Source organism: Cupressus sempervirens, chromosome 9 (assembly GCF_028749045.1).
Source record: "Cupressus sempervirens isolate cs-2001-9-10 chromosome 9, ASM2874904v1, whole genome shotgun sequence".
In the NCBI taxonomy this organism is placed as follows: domain Eukaryota; kingdom Viridiplantae; phylum Streptophyta; class Pinopsida; order Cupressales; family Cupressaceae; genus Cupressus; species Cupressus sempervirens.
In genome coordinates, this window is record NC_143126.1 from 132,741,739 (window position 1) to 132,768,176 (window position 26,438).

A 26,438-nucleotide genomic window follows, 5' to 3' on the forward strand; every position below is an offset into this window, starting at 1 on the left:
ATACATAGCCCATTTAAAATATATGTAAAAGAAATGCTTATACATATGAATCCCCAAAGGAGGAGTTTATAATGCAAAACTAGGTGAAAGTAGACCCATATATAAACTCCCTCTTAAGTTCGAGCATCTCTAAGGTGGATTCAATCCACGTATGCAAGTTTTCAATTTATCCAAGACTGTTATAAGTCAAACCAAATTGAAGTAACTGGGGTCTATGACACTTAATGTGATCTATTCCCTTAGTGAAGAGTTTACTAAGTTTAGGTTAACTACTTTTGGAAGGACTGCCTCTCAATGTGAACACTGTAAGGTCCCCTCCCGTTATCCAGGGATTTTTTTAGTGGCGATTAGTCGCCAATTGGCGAATATGTCCTGATCGGGCTATAGAAATTGGCGAAAAAAAACACCGTATACTAGTTGACCGGTTCGCCCAGATTTTATAAAATACTCATATAGTGGTCGGAACGTTCGCCACTATTATTACGTAATTTCAATTTGGTAGTCGGGTTCTTCGCCCATATTTCTCTTTAATGTTTACTCTTATTCGCCACGGAATTAATTGAGTGTCTCTTTCGATGATCATCATTCGCCAAATTCCCATTTTCCTATGTGAAATTTTTATTTGTCCTAGGACCCAATTTGCCATGCATCACACACAATGGAGTCCCAAATTCCTGCCCTATTCGCCCACTCGATTACTTGAAATTACACGGGCTTCACCAAATATTAGTTCTTATCATATGTAACGGTCGGCCCATTCGCCAAAATGAAAACAATTTATTTGTAGTTGTCTATTTAAGATATGAGTTTTATTATTGAAACATGCCGAAAGAAGGAGCCTTCTTCATAGTATTGCAATCAGTAGAGAACCGGAATGACTACGACTACGAATCCATAGTATTTTATTGCAGCCTTAATTTGATGGAGATGTCATAGTCAAATTTAAATAGGAAGAGGAGTAGGACTAATGAAGGTGGAGATGTCCAAGAGAGGCCAACGAAATGCAAAAATATATCTTCATACTTTGGCGGGGGTAGACGCAACAGTGTTGGTCAAAGTAAGGAAGGTACATCATCAGAGGAGCCTGTACAATCTCAACTGACACAAGAGTCCATTCAACAAATTGGGGAGCCTAATAAATCTGGTGACGGAGTTGCAAAACCTGATATCTCTAATGAAGATGACCTTGAAGAAGAATATCTAGTAAATAACCAGTACCAGGACGAATCAATCGACTTCAGTGATGATGATGGTGCAATTAACAGTAACAGTGACACTAAAGGGAGAGAAAAATCGAAAGAAAAAATTGATCGTCATTGGGAGATGGCCAAGAGATCTAAATTTGATTGGGCAGCAAAGTATCCATTCATTGAGCCCGTGGACAATCCAATTGTAGGTGAGCCACCAGTAGAATGCAGATGTGCAATTTGTAGTTGGAAGTATAAAAAGGAAAAGCGGTTGCAGCTTAAACTAGACACCATAGAGAAACATGTTGGTAAGATTTACGAAACCTCAACTGTAGATGGTAAGAAAACAAAAGTGGTAAGATATAAAACAAAGGAGCAATGTCAACATAAAAGGAATGCTGAAGAATATTATATGTTTCAAAAATTTCAGACGAAGCCTAGTGAAGTTAAAGGTTCTATTGATGCTATTTTTGCAAAAGCAAGTGAAGTAGAAGAACATGGAAAAGCTGTTCAATTAAGTAATGTTTTCTATATTTTGAGCAGAGGGCGTCCAATGACAGACTATCTAGAAATGAGTGGTTTTTTACACTTTCTGAAAGTTCCTAACTATCCTGTCAGTCATTGGTCGATAAACAGTGGATGAGAATGGGCAAGTTGTATTGCGCAGGTTGAAAGAGAGGATGTACAAAGAAAAATAAGAGTCAACCTTTATTGCATTGTCCTTAGACGAAGTTACGGCAATAGATAATACGTCATGGGTATGCATGCATGTTTATACTATACAGAATAATGTCCGCCAACCACATCTACTATCTATTGCTAAATTGAGAGACAATGCGACAGCAGAAACTGTATTTCAATTAGTAAAGAGCAATTTAATTGAATATGGAGCTATGGATGAATTGACAATAGCGAAGAAGTTGGTCTGTGTTGGAGCGGATGGAGCTTCAGTAATGCAAGGTCAAAGGAATGGTCTTTGCACAAAGATGCAGGCTTCTTGTTCACCATATGTTGTTGCCATTCACTGTATGGCCCATAGGATGAATCTTGCTTTTAGAGTTGTGAAGAAGTTTCCTTCAGTAAACAAGGTTGAAGATTTAGTAAGAGAGTTGTATGCATATTTTTTTCGAAGTCCCAAGCATTTTAGGGAATTTCAGCACTTTGCTGATGGAATTACCGATGGAAACAAGCTTCTAAAAGATGTTGATACCAGATGGATCTCTTTGGATGGACCAGCGCATCGAGTATTTTCCGAATATCAATCTTTGATTGGACTGATGTACGAAAATCGGGACAATGCAGAAAATCAAAGATGTGGCGACTTGCTTCGGAGGTTAAGCAATATAGAGACACTTTTGACTTTGGCATCTCTTCTTCCCATGCTAGAAGAAATGAGGTTAATTATGAAAAAAGCCCAGCAAAGAGCCATGTATATTGTAGAATATGCTCAGTTGCGTAAAATGTCATGCCGAGCCCTCGATGGTCTCTATCGTACTGACCTAAATTTATCCGATGAAAGATTTAATCACTGGCGGAAACTAATAGATTTGGACGATCCTGATAATTATTTAAAGATCATTGAAAATGGAGATTTATGTGTTTTTGTAAGGGGATTTCAGATATCAATGTACTACAGTGCCCCAAAGAAGCGAGCTACAAGAATTACAAGGGAAGAGTTTACCAAGATCGTCGAGTCTATAGCATCTACTGCAAGGGACATAGCGAAGAAGCGAGCTACAAGAGTTACAAGGGAAGAGTTTACCAAGATCGTTGAGTCTATAGCATCTACTGCAAGGGACATAGCCTATAGAGTTTTCTCTGAAATAATATCACGATTCCCGTATGATCAACTGCTTGAGGCCATGGCAATTGTGTTTCCTCAATATTGGTCCTTCAACAATAAGGAAGATTATCGTAGAAGGCTGTTGATTTTGATAAAGGAACTTTGCAAATCTATAGAATTCAATGGAGTGACTATCAACAGAATATTAGATATCAACAGAATATTAGATGAGGGTCTTCTTAGACAGCAATTAGGCACCTTTGCAAGGACCATGAAGCATCAATATCAATTAATGTGTAACCCACATGAAGAGGGCTCGGCAACAAAGCTTTGGACAGAACTAAAACAAAGCACATTGTTGCGTGAAGAAATTTCAGAGTACTTCAAGCTTGTTGATCTATGTCAAACCATGATATTGGGTTCAGTGGAGGATGAGAGAGTTTTCAGTGCTTTGGGCTTCCTAAAATCAAAGCTAAGAAACAAACTAGACAAGAATTTGGAATCATGCTTGAGGGTATACACATCTAGGTATAATGTCAATACTTTTCCTTTTCAAAAAGCATTGGAAATCTGGAAGAAAAGATGCAAAAGAAGAAGGGTGGGACTGGGCAACACCATTAACCAATCTCCTACAGCGACTCCAAGTGGGACAAGTACAGTTGGCAGTGGCACTGGCCATGGGATTGGGAGTGAACTTGAAGTTGAAGAAGACACAAACGAAAATGAAGAGAACAATGAAGCAACTGGATTACCAGAATTGGATGATGATGATGACATACAGATGAATTGGAAAAATTAGGAAATTTCTGCTAAATTAGCAGTGGCAACCAATAGGTATTTTTTGAACTTATTAACTACTATATGATATCCTATCATTCAATGTTCATTTTAGAAAAGCAAGAAATTAGAATGTATTATGTTTCATCATTAAAATTTGAGAACAAAGAGTATTATTACTGTAGAGTGTAGTGTATATCATGTTATCAATGATCATTCATATTTGAATTTGAAATTCCTGAATGAAATTTTGTTTTCTATTTTATTCATTTATTCAACATACATTGAATTGGAAAACATGAAAATTAGATAGAATCATAGATTCAATTCCACAATTAATAATTATTAATGGTTTTCATTTGCAATATTCAGCTAATATGGTACAATTCTTGTAAGCCAATGACCCTGAATTCCCTTTTATAGAAACAAGGGAGCAACAACAACTTCAGGTCGATTTGCCTAATGTGAAGTCTCAAAATCTAAATCAGTAAGACATCTACAAGTCTACAACATCTCTACAACTTTAGTTGTACATTTCTGCATTTGACAGGCCGGTTTAGTAAATTAGCAATTTTAGCATAGGCAACAACATCTGCAAGACTGCAACATTGATCCTGTTCAAAAAACAAAGTTCAAACTTGTTACTTTAAACTCAATTCTAGAGTCTAGACTGTAGTATGTAGGATAATATGAAAGATATTCATATATAGTAAAGATATAGAGATGATTGAAACTGAAAGTACTTTCACATACAGACTATAAGTTTCTATAGTATGCTCCATTCTTCTTCGGTTGGAAGGGCAAAATTTTTGATGTTATGGTAAATGACCTGCATTCTCATCAGCATTCCTTACTTGGAAGAGCGAGTTTCAAGCAATGTTCGTTCCACTAGTGCATGCAAATTTGCGAATGTTTTGATGCACTTTGCAATGCCTTCATGAGTTCTGTCCTGAGGAAGGTTGCCTAAATCAAAGGTTATTTGGTCCTCCAACTTTTGTTTGTAAACTTCTCTTCCAACGAAACCCATTGTTGAGAAATCAGGGCCAGGACTCGGTAAACCAAGAGATATCAATTTTGTTGTTTTATTGTTCATCTTGGCGAGCTTTGGCCCAAATAAAGCAAGAACTTCTTCTGGTTTTGTTAGTTTTTGACATTTATGAAATACAAAGATCGCCTTTATTATTGAACCAATGCGGTCTTGAATTCCCTTGCTTGCCAAATGCCTGTCAACAGTGCTGTTGATTTCTTCCATAATCCGCTTTGCAGTTTTCTGTCTCTGACCAAAACTTTTGTTTTCCTCAAGTTGCTCTTTCAGCTTCCCAAAAACATCTGTAAGAGCTTCGTAGAGTTCGAACCAATCACACAACCTATCAGTAGAAGTCTTTATTTTCCCCTAGAAGTAATTTTTTATTTGTTTTACTGTATTATTTACATGGTCATTCAAGCCGTTTTCATATTTTTTAATAGTATCATTTGCCTTCTTTAGGTCTTCTTTCATTTCTGAGTACTGGTGTTCACTATGTTTTCTTATTTGCTCTGCTTTATTTTCCCACCCTTTTGCTTTCTCTTCCCACTGTTTTGTTTTTACCCTCTCATTTTCCAATTCTTTATTTAACTTATTGTTTACATTTGCAGCATTCTCCAAGTTTTTGTATAACTTTGTTGAAGAGTCTTTTTCATCCTGGAGTTTTTTTCCCATTTTTTCCAAATTTTCCCTCAGAGTTTTCAGTTCTGCGTCCATTTGTTCTTACTGTTCAGTTGCTTCTTTAGAGCCAGAGGATGAATTTTTTATCCTTTTCTCTAATTCTTTGCACCTGTTTACTGCTGCTTTCTCACTTGCCTTTACATTTGCCAGGTCTGCCTTTAACTTATCTATTGTGCCCTGAAGCTTTCTTTTCTCTCTCTCCAACTTCATCACTGAACTGTAGACCACTTGGTTGGTCATTTTGGACACATTTATCTTGTCCACATTTTTAATTTTGGATAAATCCATTTGGAGGGTGCTAACTTGAAATTCAGATGGATCTAATTGACTCTCTGGTGGATTGTTATCTCTAGCTGGGGGCATAACAACCATGAATTCCATCATATCTTTATCTGGGTCATATGTGGGAAATAACCTGTTGGTTGCAGGTTCTGCATCACGAGCTGCAACAATTGCTTCCATCTTCATTGTCTTACTATTTTGTCTATTCTTGTTTTTTGATTTTTCATAGTTAGTTACAAATTCATTGTAACGAAACTCAGGATTTTGTGAGACAATTGAATGTTTGAATGGTGAAATAGCAGTAGCACTTGCTCTGATGTACGAGCTTCCACCAATACCATGAGGATAATCAACACCTAGACCCATTAGTGGGGTTTGTGGACTGTTCTGAGGGTTTTGTCCTAAAGGATGGGCAATTGTTGGACTCACAGTCACCATTGGCGTTGTTGTACTAGTAGCAGTACTACTACTAATATTTGTCATAACCTTCTGCTTCTTTACACTTTCTTGATCTCCGGGACCAAATTTTTTTGCATCTATATAAAATGTCCTTTTCGGACCACTAGTTGTAGTTGTACCCATGATATCTACAGCTGTGGGAGTGACAGTTGATTCGGATTGAATTTGAGTGCTTGGAAGTGGAACTGTAAATGAAGCAGGATCAAATTTAATTAACTGAGATGAATCCAATGTGGATGGAATTGACTGAGTTGATGATTGATCTCCATGCCCAAGGCCTGGTTTCTGACCATGTTTTGGTGCTACAACTGGTGGTTGAGGTGGTAACCAAACCCCTTCTCCACTGGGACCTAGACCACCATAACCTTGGTAGCCCATTTTTTCTACAATTTCTGCCCCTTTGCTATATAGAAGTTTGGTGGATGCATCAACTCCTCTCTGAATTTGTGTACTGGATGAGGGATTCAAAGAATCTTGGTCATCGTAATCATCATCAATATCACTGTGATGTGCTTCAGGTGGATGCTCCTTATTCCACAATTTGTCAAATATTGTATCCTCTTCAACCTCTTCAAGATCTAAAGAGGTCTTTGGCTCATCGAGATTCTTCCTCATTTCCCAAAATTGAGAAATTTTGCTTCGACTCCATCCAGCATCTATACAATCATTCATTAGCTCTTTTGGAATAGGTTTTGTAGATGGTTTATCAGCTTTCTTGTAGAAATTGGACGATGTCATGCCCTGCACTTTTCCTTTCTGTTTGTGCAATGCCATTATTTGTGATGACAATTCTTGTATTGACATATTATTTTCAGCAGCATTTTTCTCCATCTGTTTTTTGACCTCCTCCCAGGAGTCCATGTTTTTAAATTTTTCAATCAAAGGCATACTTTCATGTTGATATTTGCTTGCAGAAGTCCCAATGCCCTTAAGCCTTGCTCCAATTATGTTCAATGGATCATACTGCCAGTGACTGTCAACATCAAATTGAAAAATTGAAAAAAAGGCTTCTGCCACTTTGAATCCTCTTCTCTCAAATGCGAACCCTCCAAAGGAGAATGGCAAGGAGGGAAATATCATTTTCTTTTGGTGACCATGAAAGAGTACATCTGTGCTCTCCATTTTTTGTACATATTCCAATGCAAATACCCTCTCTGTTACATGTACTGGAAGTCTGTAGGGTTCTACCCATGAACCGTAAAACCTTAACACAGTGTACTCTTCCATTAAGTACCAGTCAGCCAATTGTAGTTCACTTCCGAACTGAATGCAATTTCTACAAGTAACAGGCAATCTATGCATTGGAGTGCTTGTAATTTTATGGTACATTGGTGCCAAAAAGAGGTCTACAAAATTGTTGTAGTTCCTTCTGTTATCAATCATCCTTATCTGAGGTGCCCACTCATATATTGGATTTTGGCCTTGAGTCTGACTGCAAAGCTTGTTTGCCTCAAATAATGCATGATGCTTTGCTAGGAGAAGATAGCACAAGTAGGTTGTGAATCTAAATGTCTTCTTTGAACCTCTTTGAATCATTAGTAATTGATCTTGCATGCAATGAACAATGTGCTCAATATAACGATATCTTACTGGTTCTTTTTTAAAATGAATATGATAAAGCATTTCAAGAATGTTGGCATCCACTTGTTTGTTATTATCCAATCCCAAACAAAATGCTAGCAAGGAAATATTGTCCTGTGCCCATGGCACAAAAAATTCAAAATCATAAGGAGGCATGTGATTTGGACTCAGCCTACAACCGCTTGTTATTCCTCTGATATAAGAATCTCTCTATTCTGCATCTAATTTTTCATAATCATCTGCCAGCTTTCCCAGGTCAATATGTACGTTTGACTGTTGTTGTTGAAACCCTAGGTTCAACAGACTAGCAAATTCATTCTCAGTAATGGACAAAATTTCCTCCTGAGTAATTTTATTCACAATTGCTTTTCTATTTTCATCATAATTTTCAGCGCAGAGCATAACAATTTTTGGGCAAGGGAATACTTGAGGTAACGCCATGTGTGCCAACCCAGCTACCCACGGTGCAATTTTACTTGCAGTTGCATTTACACTAGGGTTAAATGAACAAAATTTTGAAGCCTTATTTGGATTGTGCAAATCTTATCTCCATTATACCCTTATTTCCATGAATAACAGGATCATGTATATCATGGAATAAATCACTGAAACTTGGTGTTTTAAGCATATTGTGGAATTCTGTTATTTTGCCCATGTCCCATGTTATTCTTGGTTTTTGTTTTTCCCATCGTGGTAAATATTTAAACACAGCTACAAGCCTACAGGGGTGATTCAAAATTAAAACCTTATAGACTAAATTTTTTTATATAATATAAACAGTAAAGTTGTAAAATTTAAAATGCGGGATGTAAATTTTCAGGATTTTAGTAGTTACACTTACCCGTTCACGGTCACGTTGCCCTTAGTTTTGATTTTTGCAGAGAGCTGAGAGACTGTAGTTTGTTGCTTTCCTCGAACCACAATCCTCAACCTTGAAATTAAGAATCCGTAACTTTGTTGCGCTGTAACTTTGTAAATTGTAATTTGTAACCCCTTTCTAATTTCTAAACCTACAGACAACGTATAACTGCAAAATTAATGAAACTTAACGTGCCAAAATTGTACAATCTATACTCTATAGTCTATAGTCGTCACACTTGTCACACAGTACACTTTCAGTTTAAGTGTGAGTGGAATCGTGGACCACTAGTGTTACCTAACCCGTCATAATGTATTAATGTCATTCATAACGTCACTGTTAACTGCAAGTGGAATGTGATTATGTCAATGTGTTAACTGAGCAGTGACACGTGTCATGATTCCAAAACGCATTTGAAATGATAGGGTTTCTTTTTCCTTTCATCCCGAAACTCAACTTCGGTCATTGATCTATAAACATCCAACGACATCGGTGAATGGTGTGGTGGCCCCGTGGATCGTGGGTCCCACTCCCATTAAATTACGAGTATAGTTAGTATATTATTAAATTATATAACTGCAATGATGTATATTAATTAAAATAGTAAAAGAATATATAAATAAACATTATAGTATCATGCTAAATTAAAATTAGATGACATCCTAAAGAACATTTATCATACCAAAGATATTTATCAACTAATTATACATGAGATATAGATAAAATTGTATAATTTTTTTTAAAAAGAGTTAAATTGATTAATTTCAATTATTAAATTATTTTATATATCTTGTTCAAGTGATAATTTTATTCAATTGCAGAAGCTGGACAATATTCTTAAGGTTAAATATAATGCATAAAAAAAAACATAAATTAATTTTAAAATAACATTTATGCTTTAAAAAAATCAAACACACTTGAAATAAATAAAGTTGATAATATACCAAGCTAAATAATTTGAACTTTATTAAAATTGATACAAAATTAATATTATGTATTTTAAAGTATAAATTAAAAATATCAATATAGTAAAAATTATATATGTTAAATAAATGTATAATCTAATAAAATTATTATTTATATATATAAATAAAAAATATAAATAATTAAATTCTAATTTAAACTTATATACAAATTAAAATTAAAATAAATATGAAATTAAACTATATAAAAAATAATTTTTGAAAATTGACAATTTAAAAGAGTTAAAATGTCTATATTTGATTGAAATATCTATATTTGAATAACATTTTACAAATAGAGGTGTTGAAAAAAAATTTGTATTTTTCTTGAAGAAAATTGAATTTTTTCATTGCCTTTTTCATCATGAACCAATCAAGTTTACATAATTTTTTAATAATAACATATTTTGCTATTAGGTAAAGTCTGAGGGAGGAACTACGTTGCTCTACAACCTTGTTTCTAGGGGAAATGTATTAGTGATTATCATTATAAATAATATTTATATTCACATAGGCTTTTATAAACAATTCAATAGGAAATTCAAAAATGTAAAATATTGCAATGTTGCATAAGTAAGCATAAGAAGTTAAAACAATGAAATACAATTTTATATGAAACTGAAACTCCAGAAATTTCATTGATATTTCTTGAAATTTACAAATTTACAAAATTAGGGGAAAACCCTAGACTCTAGTACTACTGTACTATTCGTCATAGAATTTAGAAACCACCAGAATCGACCATGGTTGCGAATTCTTGTAGCCAGTGGTTGCCATCTTCCACTTCATCTAGGAAAAACCATTTTCGAAGAAAATTCAACCCAATTCTTGCACATTTCCTATGGTGCTGCAACTACCCAACAATCAAGCCCAGTAAAAATGGTTGCAAGACCACATTCTGGCCAGGTTCCAGAAGCTTGTGGACTTCACCTGCCCAAGGGATCCCCACTCCTAAAACTACATGAGCGACAATTTCAATGTCATCGCCCAAATATACTACTTAAAAAATCTTCCTCAGGAGCACCACAATTTCAACCCTTGCTTCTCCGAGGTCAAGCAGGGAGGCTAGAAATTGTGACATAATGTCACTGTTGACATGATACTGATTCTCATTCTTCAAAAACTCACGCTCCAGAACCATTTTGACAGCAGCAATAACAAACTTCACACCAGAGCATGGAACAACCTCATTGCAAATTGACAAGAGGTTTTCCTCAGGAACGCGACCTAGAAAGGCTTTTTGCTCCTCTTCCAAAGTGCATCTCAGGCGAATAGGGTTGTCCATCTTTACTGCAAAGTTCAAACTGCTAAGCAGACTAACACCAAACAAACCAAACCTATCGACTACCAAAAATGAGATGAGCAATGATGATAGAAGTAGCTCAATCGTCTATAAATAAGCTCGGTGGGCAGGGTGCCAGGGTTTTTTTTTTTTCCGTCCGAGTGCCAATTCAATTACATTAAATTAGCAAATATTCTCAAATCTTGAACATAATTGCAAGTACGTGCCGAAAAGGCCAATTGTAATTAAACACTAACACCATCTATTGTCCTGTAATGCGTGTGAAGCCGCTTAACTGATGGAAAAGGCCAATCGTAATTAAGACTAATAGTACTACTGCTTGTGGACTATGGCATGTCCTGTAATGCGTGCGAAGCTGCTTAGCCGATGGAAAAGGCCAATTGTAAATTGTAATTAATTAATAGTGACAAGACATCAATATACTAAAGTACTAAATTTTCTAGATTCGATTGTGTGTGTTTATTTATCATCGATATTTCGGATCACACTACATGATCCATCATCAATATACTATCTCCTGCAACTTAAGTGATACATGCTGGACAGAAACGTGTCACCATTTCGGACACTTGAACAAGGTCGAGGCTTCATTTCAGACGTTTGGTCCCGAAATAAACCTTCAACCGTCAATATATTATCATCGAACAGTAGTCTGAATCTTATAATTAATAGTTTATATGTAATTAATGTTTATCATTTAAATAACCCGAGCTTTGTTCACTTTAAATTTTTAATTTTTGTCTATAATCTACATGTAATTAATGTTTATCATTTCAATCATCCGAGCTTTGTTCATTTTGTATTGGTAATAATAACAAGTGCATGTATTTGTCGTTATTGTTTTAATTTAATTAGTAATTAGAAATATAAGTTCAATTTATAAATTGTCAATTTAAAGTAAAAAATATAATGCTCTCAAGTTACACTAGCGAATTATAAAATTTGTAAAAAATTGTAAACGATTTTTTTTATCATATAACACCTTTGAATCCTAGTTAGATTAACAAATAATCATTTTAATTATTTTTAGGAAGTAAAAGTCATTTGACTAAATTTTAATGATAGTATTTTATATCTTTACTGTAAATTTTTGTTTTTGTTTTTTACCTAATTGAATATTTCTAATTTTAAATTAGTTAGAGAACAAATAAATATGCAATACTTGCTAAAATGTTTCCTTTATTATCAAAAATATATTTTTACTTTTCCTTTCATGCAGTTATACACTATAAACCCATATCAAAATGTGTATACTATTAAAAATATATTAAAGGCATTTAACTAATTAAACTTAATACAAAATTTATCTCACAATTAGGGGTGATTGTGAAATTTCAAGCCTCACACTAAGTAATTCAGTGTTGGGAGGTTATAAATAGAACATGTTTTTAATTTAAGAGATCAATAAATTTTATTTTATAATATCCTTTTAAAACTGATATGTTCTATCAATATAAAATATTTAAATATGTAAAAATAATAGTTTATTTGTTGATAACAATTTAAAAGTACTTCATCAATGTTTTGATGGGAGTACTTGTACTTCATTAATTTTATGAGTTTTTCAAACTCTATATTAAAAATTGGTTCAATTAAAAATTTAAATTTTATTTTTTTAATAAACTAAACTGCAATGGTATTGGTAACTGTCGATAAAAAACTTTCAGAAATCGGCTGTACAATTTGGGAAGTGGTGTGTGGTTAGTGGTAGCATTTAATTCTTTCCGGGTACATTGTACTCCGCAGACAATGTCGCTAGTCTAGCACATCACAATTTGTGTGGTTAGTGGCTATACTAGCGAGAGAATGTCGCTATCACTGACATGGAATTTAATTCTTTCTGGATACATTGTACTCCGCAGACAACTTACCTTGATACGTGTCAACATTCCGGTGACTACCTCGACTATTCTTCTTCCTTCAAGAAATGTTGGCCGAAATTAAACCTTGGCCATTGATCTTGGATCATCAGACGGTCTGAGTTCTCAAATAATACATTTAACATAACTTTCTGAAAACCATTCGCCATAACAAATAAATTAATTCAATTATTTGGAAAATAATTTCGCCATTTTTTTATAAAAAAGGTATCGGTTATTAAAATATTCACCAAATATCCATATTTCAAAACATAATTCGCCATCAGTATTAATAATTTTATTAAAAACAAAAATTATAATCGCCATTATTTTATAAAAATTGTCTAAACTTTTAAAAAATTCGCTACCAAATATCCATCGATTGACGCATAATTCGCCAACACTATTAATTTTTTTTCACCCAAATGACATGTGATTCGCCACAATTTTATAAATTTTGGGAGGGGGGGGGTTCCTTAAAGTTATCCCTGTCGTTATCTAGCCAAAGATTATGGATAACTTCTCAAGGGGTTACAAGTCATTATCAAACCATGAGAATTTTCTGTTTATGTCACTTAGTCCAAATTTATCTCAGAATTATTGGTTTAACCAGTTTTAATTCTTTAACTCATACTCAAAAATGAATATAATATATTATCCCTATTGACATTCAACCTTAAACAGAAAAATATCCTGTTATGTTTAGAATGCACTTGGAAAGGTTCGAATGCTCTTGGAAATGATTCCCTCTGACATTGGTGGCTTCCTCTGTACACTTTGATATCAATCCTCCTTTTCCTGCAAGAACATCCTCAGAGGAAAAGATCAAGGGACATAGCTCAATTTAGCAATCATCGCCACATTCATTTTGAAGAGTAATTGCAATTTCATCCAAAGTAGGAGCAAGTTTCTTGCAGTGCCCACATCAAGGAACATAGAACTCCAGAAGCACATTCTTCCTAGAATATACGATCATTTTTTGAAGAGAATCTGCCACAACAATTTTCACAGGATCATCATTCTTTTCAGGTATGGGCTCAAACTTTTGTACTCCTTCAGTGTTCTGTCAAAGTACTCCTTCAACTAGGATTCCATTTCTTCTACCTTAATTCACTCCTTAAGAAACTTTCGATCTTTTGTATTATGAATAAAAAAGGATGACACATCCTCAGGTTTGAGACCGAAGTACTTCTAGAATTTTCTTTGTAAAGCACCATGACTAGCCTCAAGATCAGCCAGGAGAAATTTTGCACATTTTCCTTGGTGAGACTTTGTTAGCTCTTGATATGTAGATATATATGTTTCTGCATTATCTACACTAAAATTGAGAAAGAACACAACCTTGGAAGTTGAAGAATTTCAACACATGAGGATGATTTGCAAGGTCCTTGGTCAAAGCCACTACAAGAGGCATACTAGCTCCTTCAACGAACTTTTTTTTTTAATATATTTTAATGCCTCAATATTGAAATCCTGAAAATCAGCATATCGTCATCAACAGTCTTAAATAGCCGAACTGTCAGTGGTTCAATGGGAAAATCCTTCAAAGGAAGGACTGTAGAATCAATTTGTGTGACCAAATTCATAATTTGAACGCAACTCCTCTACAACAGTAATAAAATTTCTGAATTTGTCACCCTCCAGTTTAGTGAAGACTCCTACAATGAACACTTGTCACCACTAAGACTGCCAGCTTCTTCTGCAGACTTGATTTATACAGATGCTGGACCAGCTTGCTTTTTCAAATATTCAACAATACAATCTGCTTCATGAGGGCAATTGTAGTCTTGAATGTTTGCTCCGCCTTTCCGAATGATTTTCAAAGTTGGAAGACCTCTCACTCCATAATCAGCCAAGGCTTTACATGATTTTTTTTGTTAGCATCAACCTTAGCCAAGACAATGGGTGGATCATTATTTTTTTAGGCTAACTGCAGCTTTCTCATACTCAGGTGCAAGACGCTTGCACTGCCCACACCAGGGGGCATAAAATTCAACAACAACGAAAGGATGCTTTGACACATCATCGGAGAAATTGGTGGCATCTAAGGTCAAGAAAGAGGACTCTCCTCCTACTTTTGCTTCTGCATCTGGAGTGCACGATATCAGGATCATTGCAAGACAGAGGATGAACATCCACCAGATCGCCATTTCACACTTTATTCAATGATCATACCCATCCTCTTAATTTTTTTATGCATGCCATTAAAGATAGAAGAATGATGCTAGATATACTAAGTCTGATTGTTTAATTTGCAAAGCCTAGGTTTGACTACCAGATCTCTGATACCATGTAAATTTTTTGCAAATTCTACCTGTAAATCAAACTGATGTATAACCTATATAGTGCTGGAGATGGTCTTGATCAATTACAGATGAATGTTATTCCTTCTTGCTAATATAATAATTCTGCAATAAAATATATTCTACTACTAATTCAAATGAGGCAGAGAATGCTAATGAACAGACTTCTTTGTACTTGTGTGTTCATTATCCACATTTCTATCTCATATATATAAGGTAACCAAAGGGCATGTCCCTTGAAGGGACATGACCCTATCTAGGTCGGCCCTATAATATAACTCCCATAATCGGCGCTCAATGAAGAATATGATTTATAAAGACATTAACTAACTTTAGTTAAGGTTATCCTTAAAAACCAGTATCCCTAAAGAGACGCCAATAATGCCTATAAAGGAACATATATATATATATATGTGTGTGTGTGTGTGTGTGTGTGTGTGTGTATAATGCTAGATCACATCTGTGTGATTGTACAATCAGATCAGCATGATAGTCGAAGTTACAGTTTTTACAAAAATATTTGGTATCTCATCCAGTATTGAACATGGAACTCCTAAAGCCACATTTTCCTTCTATTCTTGAGCCAACATCAAGTCAAAATCCTTTGGACTTGGATCCTAAGCACTAGCACATAGTCATGCAAGATGAAATCATCAGAACTGCCATAGTTTGTATCCACCAAGGTTCACATCATTGTTTGAAGTAGCTAAGGACAATATGTAGATAAGGTAAATTTGTTCAATGTTTACTAGCTCCATGTCTACCTTCCAAAGTCGTTGAAGATGCATTAGAGACTATTCTTCTGAAGAAAGCATTAATGGGTAGAGCATAGCCAAACAAGCCTTAAAGAACATGGTGCACACCCTTACCTTTGTTAGCTCTACCATGCACTCCTTTGCAACATGCATGCATTGCGCACAGGCCATTGTGTCATTACTCTCCCTTATGTGAGTCACTAATCCATTTCACACATCACTTGACACCACCAACAATCCATTGCACATGGTGTCTACAGATAAGTCCTTAGCCATAGGGATGAAATGTCAACCATCAATTGTCAAATACTCGTAAGGTCAACAGCTTACGGACACAAACTGTTTTACCATCTCTTGTATTGAAACCATATGATAATATATGCATTTCCTCACCTCATCACATTGAAAGATGTTGAATGAATATCTGGAAGTGTAGGCAAATTAGTTTGATGTGTTTACTCCTTTCTAGTTGAATCTTCATTCCGCACCTTGCTATTCGTGACATCCGTTGTACCCTATTCCTTCTATGTCGTGATTAGAAGTAGTATATATATTTGGTAAGACATGAAACCTTCCACTTGCATGATTTGATTTGTGTGTCGGTTTCCTAATCTCTTTTATAAACTCGATTTTATCAAGGTTGACTTTTTACACAGGCCACCAGGAATCTAGACTTTGGGATTAGACCTTATCAAGAGGAATAATCCCAGCCTGCTAATACTAAGTCTTGGTAATCTCACCACACTGCCAAGCAAGAATTTTTGCTCTGCTCAATTGGGAGTCGCTTCTGTAGTATGCCTGTAGTACTTCTTGTTTTCTAGCAATTCATATCAATATGTGAGGTGATACAAGGTTCACATTCTCAGGATTTACTGCATTCATGTTTAATAGAGAAGAGAAGCAATAATAAAGGGCAGCAATCATTGATTTTCCATCATTTATTCTTCTGTACTAATATTGTTGCTGGTCCAATTTGAAAATATTATCATTTATCCGGTGTTGACACTTCACAATAATATGTGTCTTCAAATTATGAGACTATAGGTGACTCCATGTACTCGTTCATTTCATGGCTGTCCTCTTTGTGGTGTGTTATAGGTTGCAATATCCATGGGTGATCCTCCATACAGTGAAAATGTGCTGAAAGTCAGGGAAGTACAGTTGAAAACAAAGATCCCAAATGTTTACTGTGTTGATGCCAAAGGTCTACCTCTTCATGAGGACAAACTTCACTTGACAACAGAGGCACAGGTGCAACTTGGAAAAATGTTAGCAGATGCCTATTTACAATATGGCCTTTCTCAGGATTCACCTACGATTCGTAGTGACTGTTGTCAGGCACCGAGTGACTGCTCTGTAATATAAATTCAATCTGTTTAAGGTTCTAGCACCAACTTTATTTAAATAGACGACACCCTATAAATGATTTTCTTATGTTAGGGTTTCTAGAAGAGAAATCAAGAAGTTCATTAACATATCAAATTCCACTTTGTTAAGGCTTTGGGGTAAACCTACTTTGTTATCCATTCTGCAAGACATCTGTTGAAGGTATCACTTAAAGCTACTAATGTTGATCAATAAAACAGAACAAAGCGGACCAATTGTTTTCTTCAAAGACTAACAATAAAACTTACAATTGTAACCAAGTTTACTTCTACAATTTTTGGAAAAGTAATTAGATGTTGATAGAAAACATAAGATCAGAAAATCAACTGAATGTACAAGAAGTGAGTGGATGAGGAGCCAACAAAATGTTTTTATTGGAATAAGTTTTTGAAAAATAGATATTATGGAGAAACAGGTTGTCCTATTCTAGAAAACAAGATAACTTGATACATTGAATTCCTGCTGTTATCAATTTGATTCAAGCAGTAGTCATTGGAATGGTAAAATTTAAGAAACAAATTGAATTGAGATCAGTTAGCGCTGACTAACTATTTGAAAAAATAATAAAATACTGCAAGCACAGGAAACACAATCAATACCAGAAAAAGAATTTGAACCATGAAAGTACAAGAATTTTTCACACAAGAAATGCTATACAAAACCACACATCTACAAATTCATTTTAAAATACATGGACAGATCTTTCTATGGAAGAACCTGAGATGCTTGGTGTCCGGTGTGGGATGCAACACTACAGTTTTCATTTGCAATAATGCAGTTAAAGAGAAAATGCTAGGGGCTTGCCATAACAGAATGACAAAATTATGCAGTCAGGGTTTTTTCTTGGAAACCTGGGGATGGGGATAAAACATCCCTTCCATCATCCAAAGAAAACAGAAGAATGGGATTCCCCTGGAAATACAAAATCTCAAGGTGGTTTATTGTTGTACTGATGATGTCCCCTGCAGCTGTCATTTGTTGACAGATTACATTATATTTCAATAATCCATGAAATGAACTTGTAAATGCTTCAGAATTGCTTACATTTAATGACAGATGCAAAATAATAACGATAATACATTTTATTAAAGAAAAACCTACACGCTGACCCAAAAGTTGTCAAACTCATAAGCTGACAACTTTTAGGTCAGCATGTAGAGAAGAAAAACCTACATGCTAACCCAATTTTAATTTTGTAGGTTTTTAGTCTCTGTACTTTGTATTCATTAATTAATGAAAGAAATATTATATAATCATCTTGATGGTTGAATCAGTAGACTGTCACAGTGAGTACAGCGCTTTGTATTTACCTTCTGAATTTTATACTTTCTTATCTATTTTGGTTCATTTTTAATAATTGCATTTCAACATAAAACACAGACACGCACACAATTGCAGTACTGAAAATCCTGATCAGATTGCAGGATCCAAAGTTCAGAAATTTATAACTATTCTCCATTCTCAATCCAGAACTTTTTTGGCCAGAGAGTCACCGAAAAATGTCTCAAATTATATCTGCATAAAGATGTTTTTAAGTTTATATGTTCCCTATATATATTCTTTCAAGGATGCAATTATACATTTTAGCTGAAATTCTTGCTTGTGGTTGCTGGAGTATTAATACATAGTCAAAATACCCTCTGAAATTTTCAAAACTATTGAAATATGTTGAGTTATAAAGATGTTAGGAGAAAAGTTGATGTTTTTATCTTCCTGAAGGTATTAAGTCTGCCTTAACAAAATTGTCTTCGTGTTATAATTGTGTGGTGTTTTGGTTCCTCTGGTGGGAATGTGTGCAAATATTTGGCTTTGAGGGGTTTGATTGGAATTGATCATTCAATGGTTAGAATCCAATCTCTCTATAAATCTGAATATCAGAACTTGATGATGTAGTTGCTTGAGACCTGTAATGTGATTTGCATATGGCACCTAGGTTTGTCCATGGTGTCCAATTTACTAGTTAAACTATTCAAATGCTAAGATCGCAATAAATCTTCATGCACATTAAATACAGTGTTAAAGTGTGATAGCTGTGGTCAGATATGTGTGTGTGTGTGTTTGTGTGTATGTGTGTTGTTCATCATTCATATACCATATCATAATTGTAAATTCAACTATATTGGCAAATCTTTTCATTTTGATTAACTATAAATATTTCATGTTCTATTTATTGATTGCAGATGATATTGAATCAGATTAAGTCTGATTAATCTCTCCATGTTTGGTGATCTCATACTTATATATATTATTTTAGTTAGGAATGCAGTCTTGACTAATGCCAATTATGATCGAGTCTCTTCTTTGTAATGAATCTTTGCATATTGGAGGGCATGTCATGAACGGAAGTGCCTCCACCATGTGGAAACATGTCCATTCAAGGACATGCCCATTGAAATAACATATATAACCTTGAATTGATCTGCCTAGATACATCAAAATTGATAAATGTTAGCTAGAGCAGATCGAGCAATGTCAAAATCAATATATTTGGTATTTGTAAATACTAAACTTGCATCACTTCTACATTTGGTATAACATCGAGATCCACATTTCTGATTTAAATCTGCATGTAACCAATCAAGGACTTGTAACCATTCAATTCTGAAATATCATCACACTAAATGTGATTGAAATTTAATCTACATTTACATGGTATCAGACCCTTGCTAAGGAAGATCAGATTAAATTTGAGATATCAGATTACACTCTCTTGATATTTGCAGTCACATCTCATTCTTCATAATGTCAAATGTGATCAGATTCAAATGTGATAAGTTAGATTCATTTATGAAAAATAAGAAGATGGAACCGAAGAATGAACTAGAGAAATCTCAATGGATTGGGAATAACAAAAAGTCATGAAACTAATAGTCGATGCAATTAGGGATCTTATAGTACCTATATTGGCAAAAAAGGAGATTGCATACCTTATGTTCAAATCCCGTGAAAGCACATTTGAAATAAATAACAGTGACAAAACCCTTATACTAAAGAGGAAAATTAATCACATAAACATGAACAAAGGAGAATCCATCAATGCATATTTCATGAGAATCGCTGAGCTAAGGGATCAATTGTCAACAGTTAGATATGAAATTGATAACAAAGAGTTAACACTAATAGCTATAGGTGGCCCACCAAATTCATGGGAGTTATGTGTTCATGGAATAAGTGCATGATTAAAACTCCCAAAATTTGATTGGTTAAGATCTAACTATGTACAAGAAGAAACTAGACATATGACCATAAAAAACAAACAAAAACTTATAGATGAGGATATTCATGTTTTAAACACTAATTCTCATAAGAAATGTAATACTTGAAGAATTTCAAAAGGAAGAGAAATTTTCATGGAAAGGGTTCATCCAAGTAGAGGAAAGATGTTTTCCAAGTTCAATGTTTTAGATGTGATCAATATGGACACTATGCAACCAAGTGTCTTGACAGAATAAAGAAACTAGCATCATTTACTAAGGTTGGAAAAACAAACATAGAAGATGATTCCAAGAAATTTGTTTTCTACTTGGCATTATCAAATCAGGTATCAAACAAACTTAATACCTGGGTGATTGATAGTGGCTCATCAAGACATCATAGGATTTAGAGAACACTTAGATACAACGATAGAAGAAATTGGTGAAGAAGTAACAATTGAGGATGATTCTACACATCCAGTAAAATGGGTTGGAACTTGCACCATCAAATTGAAAATGGCTTCTCTATTCAACTCACTAGGGTGTTATATGTACCAAGGATTAAGAGGAACTTAGTATCCATAACTGCCCTTGAAGATAGCAGGTATAGGGTTACCTTGATGGATGGGAAAGTTCAGGCATGACCAAAGAACTCTACCATAAAAATTTAAAAAACTCAAACTATAGGCATGAGACAAGGATACCTATACAAACTTTGTACTTAGAGAAATCAAGCCCTTATTCATGACAATATTGACTCATGAAATTTTACATTGAAGACTAGGACACATTCATCTTCGTTCCTTAATCTCAATGTAAAAATTAATAATAGGACTACCCAAACTAAATCAAATTCATCATAGGGCATGCAAAGGGTGTGCTTTAGGGAAAAACACTAAGGGAACATTTCAAAATAGTTTCAATAGAACGAAAAACATATTAGAATTAGTCCACTCTAACTTATTTGGACCCATGTATGTACCTTCCATGGGAGGATTTCCATAATATGTATTCTATGTGGATGACTTCTTCAGAAAGACTTGGATATATTTCCTTGAGTGTAAAGAGTCAGAAGAAATCCTTAAAAGGTTCAAGGAGTTCAAATCCCTAATAGAAAACTCTTTTGAAAAGAAAACTAGAACACTGAGAATAGATAATGGGAGGGAATACACCTTAGAACCCTTCAAAGAATATTGTGTTAATGTCGTGATTAAGAGAGAATTTATTGTATGCTACAATTCACAACAAAAGGGGGTTGCTAAGAGGAAAAATAGAACTATTGTAGAGGTTGCCAAAGCAATGTTGTATGATCAAAACATAGAAACCTCATTTTGGACAAAAGCATCTAGAACTGTTGTTTACATTCAAAAAAGGTGTCCCCATTCACACCTTGATAACAAAACTCTTAAAGAGGCCTTTATTGGTTTAAAACCTAAGTCACTGAAGAATATTTGGTTGCCATGTTTACATCGATGTGCCTAAAGAAAAGAGGTCAAAACTAGAGCCTTCTAGAAAAAAAGGAATTTTTGTGGGCTACAGTGAAACCTCAAAAGCCTACATAATATACATACTTGGATAGAGAAAAGTAGAACTAAGTAGAGATGTCATCTTTGAGGAGGACATTACCTTCAAGAGGGAAAAGAGCTCTAATGAACCAAAAATTCAGAATTCATTCAAAGATATGGAGGAGGATTATGCTTCTAAGTTTTAGAGGTTGTAACCAGCAGCAACCACAAATGAGAACCAAACTACTCTTGAGATTCAGAGGGAGCATCAAGAGGAAAATCAAAATAATAACAACAAAAGAGACCACTTTGGGCCAGAAAATTGATTAAGGAAGCTGAAAATTATGCAACACCCAAAGGAACTTTCAGAGAAAGTAAGAGGCACAACAACTTTACCTAAAGGTTTTGTGATTCATAGTACATTCTCACATGTATGCAAATTGAAGAAGGCCCTATACGAACCTAAACAAGCTCCTTGGGCCTAGTATGAAAGGATCAACAACTATCTTATGGGACTACGGTTTACAAAGAATGATGCATACCCAAATCTCTATTTTAAAGTTATATGTTAAAACTAATGCTATATGTTGATGGCATGCTAATTATAGGGGAAGATCGCCTTATTGTCTAATGTAAGAAGGACCTAGCCTCAAAATTTGACATGAAGCACTTGGGTATTTTACACCACTTTCTTGGATTGGAAGTTTGGCAGAATTTTGATGGTATTCTTTTAAGTCAAGGAAACTATACTATTAATCTTCTAAAGATATTTAGAATGTTAAATTGTTGGTTGGTGTCTACACCCATGGAAAACAACTTATATAAGTTGAAAGAAGCGACAATAGAATCTAGATTTGCAGATCCTACTCTTTATAGGCTAATAATTGGATCTCTAATGTAATTGGTTAACACTAGACCAGATATTTGTTATGTAGTGAATGCCTAAAGCCAGTTTATGTGGTTGAAGCTTGGTATGGTTGAAATGTAAGTTATTGAGATTAAATCTCAAAATTGTTTATTTGTACTAATATATAAAAGATGGTTAATGTGTAAACTCTTGTTTCATATGTGTGACTCTATGACTTTATGGATCCCACGTGTACATTATTGAAAGGTGACAATCTTTCAAATAATATATACTTGTATCTAACATTGTAAGTTGATAACTTTACAATGATTAGTTCTCTATCATGATGAATATCATATGACTTGATATTCGTGGACATGTCACGATAGTTAGTATCTCTTGAATATTTTGATAGATATCATGAGGCTTGATATCAGTTGTAGATCGTTATATTATCTGTGTGATACCATGATTTGATGTGGTAGACATCATGAGACGTGATGTTAGTGCACGTACCATAACATGGATATTTATAAGAACAATGTCATGTGACTTGATATTCTTGAGCATATTATATCATCAAATATCATGAGTTAGGTGATATCTCTTTTCACAATAGATGAATCTATTGTGATATATATACCTGGTTAAATCTTTATGTTCTCTAGCTAAGAGGGAGTGTTAAAGTATAATAGGTAAGGTCAGATATATGAATGATACACACACACACACACACACACACACACATATGTATACATGTATATACATGTATATGTATATATATACATGTATATGTGTTTATACATGTATATACTTGTATATATATGTGTATATGTATGTGTGTATGTGTGCATGTATATACATAGATTGGAAAACTATTCATCATATATATACTATATCATAATTGTAAATCCAAGTATATTGGCAAATCTTTTCGTACAAATTAACTATGAATATTTCATGTTTTATCTTTACTGATTGTAGATGATATTGAATCAGATTCAGTCTAATTAATGTCTCCATGTTCAGCGATCTCATACATATCATATATATTATTTTAGTTAAGAATGAAGTCTTGACTGATCACAATTATGATTAGGCCTCTTCCTTGTAATGAGCCATTGAATATTGGAGGACATGTCTCCATTGTGTGGAGATGTGTCCATTTAAGGACATTACCATTCAAATAATATATATAACCTTGAATTTATTTGCCTAGATACATTGAGATTGATAAATGTTATCTAGAGCAAATCGAACAATAACAAAATTGTAGCAGATTTGATATATTTAGTATTTGTAAATACTAGACTTACATTACTTCTACATTTGGTATTAGATCAAGATACAAATTTCTTATTTAAATCTGCATATGAAAAATTAGACATTAATAACCATTCAATTATGAAATATAAAGAAATTCATTACACTAAATCTGATATAAATTTAATCTACATTTACACACAAAAAACTATCATAATTGTTTAGGAAGCTTTTCAAAATTAACATCTCTGCATGTGGGTGACTTTCTTTGAGTGGGTAACTTATACCAGCCCAAATTATGGTTTTTAATAATGTTTTCTATTTTCTATTAAAGATTGGCCTAGCTTAGTTGCAAAAATTCTCATACTACAAAAATTTCAAAATTCAAATGCCTTGGAAAAAAAGAGTTATTTTTCATTGATTTGGAATGGACACAGTTGCATTATTGATCATGTTTGGTAGAATACTTGATACATATGTGTGCCTCTATAAAAGTTGAATTGAGAGTTGGATGCAATTCGAGTTGCTAGATTAAGGGTATTCTAAACTTCCAAAGTCATCAAATTTTAACAATTTATGGATTAAATTGTGCTTAGTATTGATGTGAAAATACTAAATACAATTTAATCAAAAAATTGTTACATTTCGAAATTACAAATTGTGAAAATATGTTATATTTGTTCCAAAGTTTTCTCATATGAACAACTAGATAATGAACATTGAATATGCATTATACACAATGGGAAGAAAAAGAAGACAAAAAGACATTGTTTGGATTCTTGAGACACATGAACGAGATTTTACCAACTCGTAGAGAGATTACAACTCATCGATTACCCATTGGGTGGAGATGGAAAACATTCAAAGCCTCTCTGCATAATGAATCAGAACTATGAACTTTGAACATAGCCTTTTGTTGATTTCTTGTTACCTGAATCTCTCATCCAATTGGAGTCAAAGGAATCCTATATGTTCAACCCACATCATTAGTACCATGATAACCCAAATAGTAATTTGTAGTTCCTTTCAAATGTTTAAAACCCTTTCTTAATGTGTGTCTTGTTATTTCAACCTAAACCTACTTAGAACTTTCATTATCAATGCAATGTTTGGCCTTTTATGGACATGTTTATATACAAGGTTACCTATCACATGCACAAGTGGAATTGTTTCTTTTAACCTTCAAAAATTGGGATGGTTTTTCAAAATCAATTTACTACCTACGAATAAAGGTATATTATGTCATCATGCATGTTGAGCTACTATCAAATTGTCTTTAAAAACAACTTATTTTTAACCTTGTCCCTATGACTTTCCATACCAAGCATGTGTTGGAACTTTGATGTGATATTCAACTATAGTGGATTCTTAAATAGATTTTATCTTTAGATTAGTGTGTAGCTTCATAATGTGATGTGATAGAATTATGTAAGCTTCAACTATTGTGATTTATCATTGAGATATGTCTATACATGATGATGTCATTAATTGATTTGGAGGAGAAATAAGGTTTCCCAATTATTAGTATATCGTTGGGGTGTGCATGATAGTACAAGTGTTCTTGCAACACTATTATGGTACATGTATTGATATCTTAAGAACATGGTTTTATTTTGGATGGTATTCTAAGGTACCACAAATAGATCAGAGTAGCTAGAAATTTTTCATTTCTATTTTAAGCTTACATTGGCTATCCTGCCACGAAAAAGGTTTACTCTTGTATTGGTTTTTACAACTTTTTAAAAGAATTCTAAGCATCCCTCCTTCGTATGGAAGACGTTTTTTGCAGCTGCATAACCACAACCTAGTGATAACTATTGTGACTATATAATAAGATAAATTCATACTAGATTATTTAGTCTATAGCTAGTTTAATTTTGTTGTTTGAAAATTGGTTATCATCTATGGTGATGATTCATATGAATATCATGCTTGGTAGGATGTGTGATAGATTGATACATTAACATCACAATATGGTCAATGTATAGTTTGGTAATGGTTGGCATTGTATGACATGGTAATGGTTGGCACTATAGATTAGACTTCAAGAAACTATATATATTTATTTATTTATTCAATATTTAAATGGACATCATGCTTAGTGGGGCATGTGATAGATTGATACACTAACATCACAATATGGTCATTATATAGTTTGGTAATGGCTGGCATTATAGATTTAGACTTTGACAAAAGATATATATTAAGAATTTAAATTTTCTTTAATATAATTGCGTGTATATTTTAGCAATGGTTTAAATTTTATTTTTTTTGTAAAAGAGGTTCCATATAAAATTGGTGTCTCATTTGCTTATATGATGCATACAATCGCATAATCCCCTATCATTGATTTTATAACTATAACAACTATATTGTATTATACAATCTTAAGTTATTCCTCTATCCTAATATTTTACTCAAATATAAC

The 26,438-nt window shown here is 33.9% G+C and overlaps 1 protein-coding gene and 1 pseudogene across 1 annotated transcript in view; one reads left to right on the forward strand and one right to left on the reverse strand.

Moving 5' to 3' along the window:
• LOC149537882 (putative carbohydrate esterase At4g34215) overlaps positions 1–17,461 on the forward strand; it is a 61,213-nt gene extending 43,752 nt beyond the window's left edge. Inside the window, exon 3 of the mRNA XM_089799275.1 lies at positions 16,914–17,461. Coding sequence (XP_089655401.1) covers positions 16,914–17,180 — 267 coding nt within the window. The 3' untranslated portion in view covers positions 17,181–17,461. The remainder of the gene's footprint in view (positions 1–16,913) is intronic.
• LOC149537883 (protein disulfide-isomerase pseudogene) lies at positions 14,031–15,043 on the reverse strand (annotated as a pseudogene).
• Positions 17,462–26,438: the final 8,977 nt, after the last annotated feature.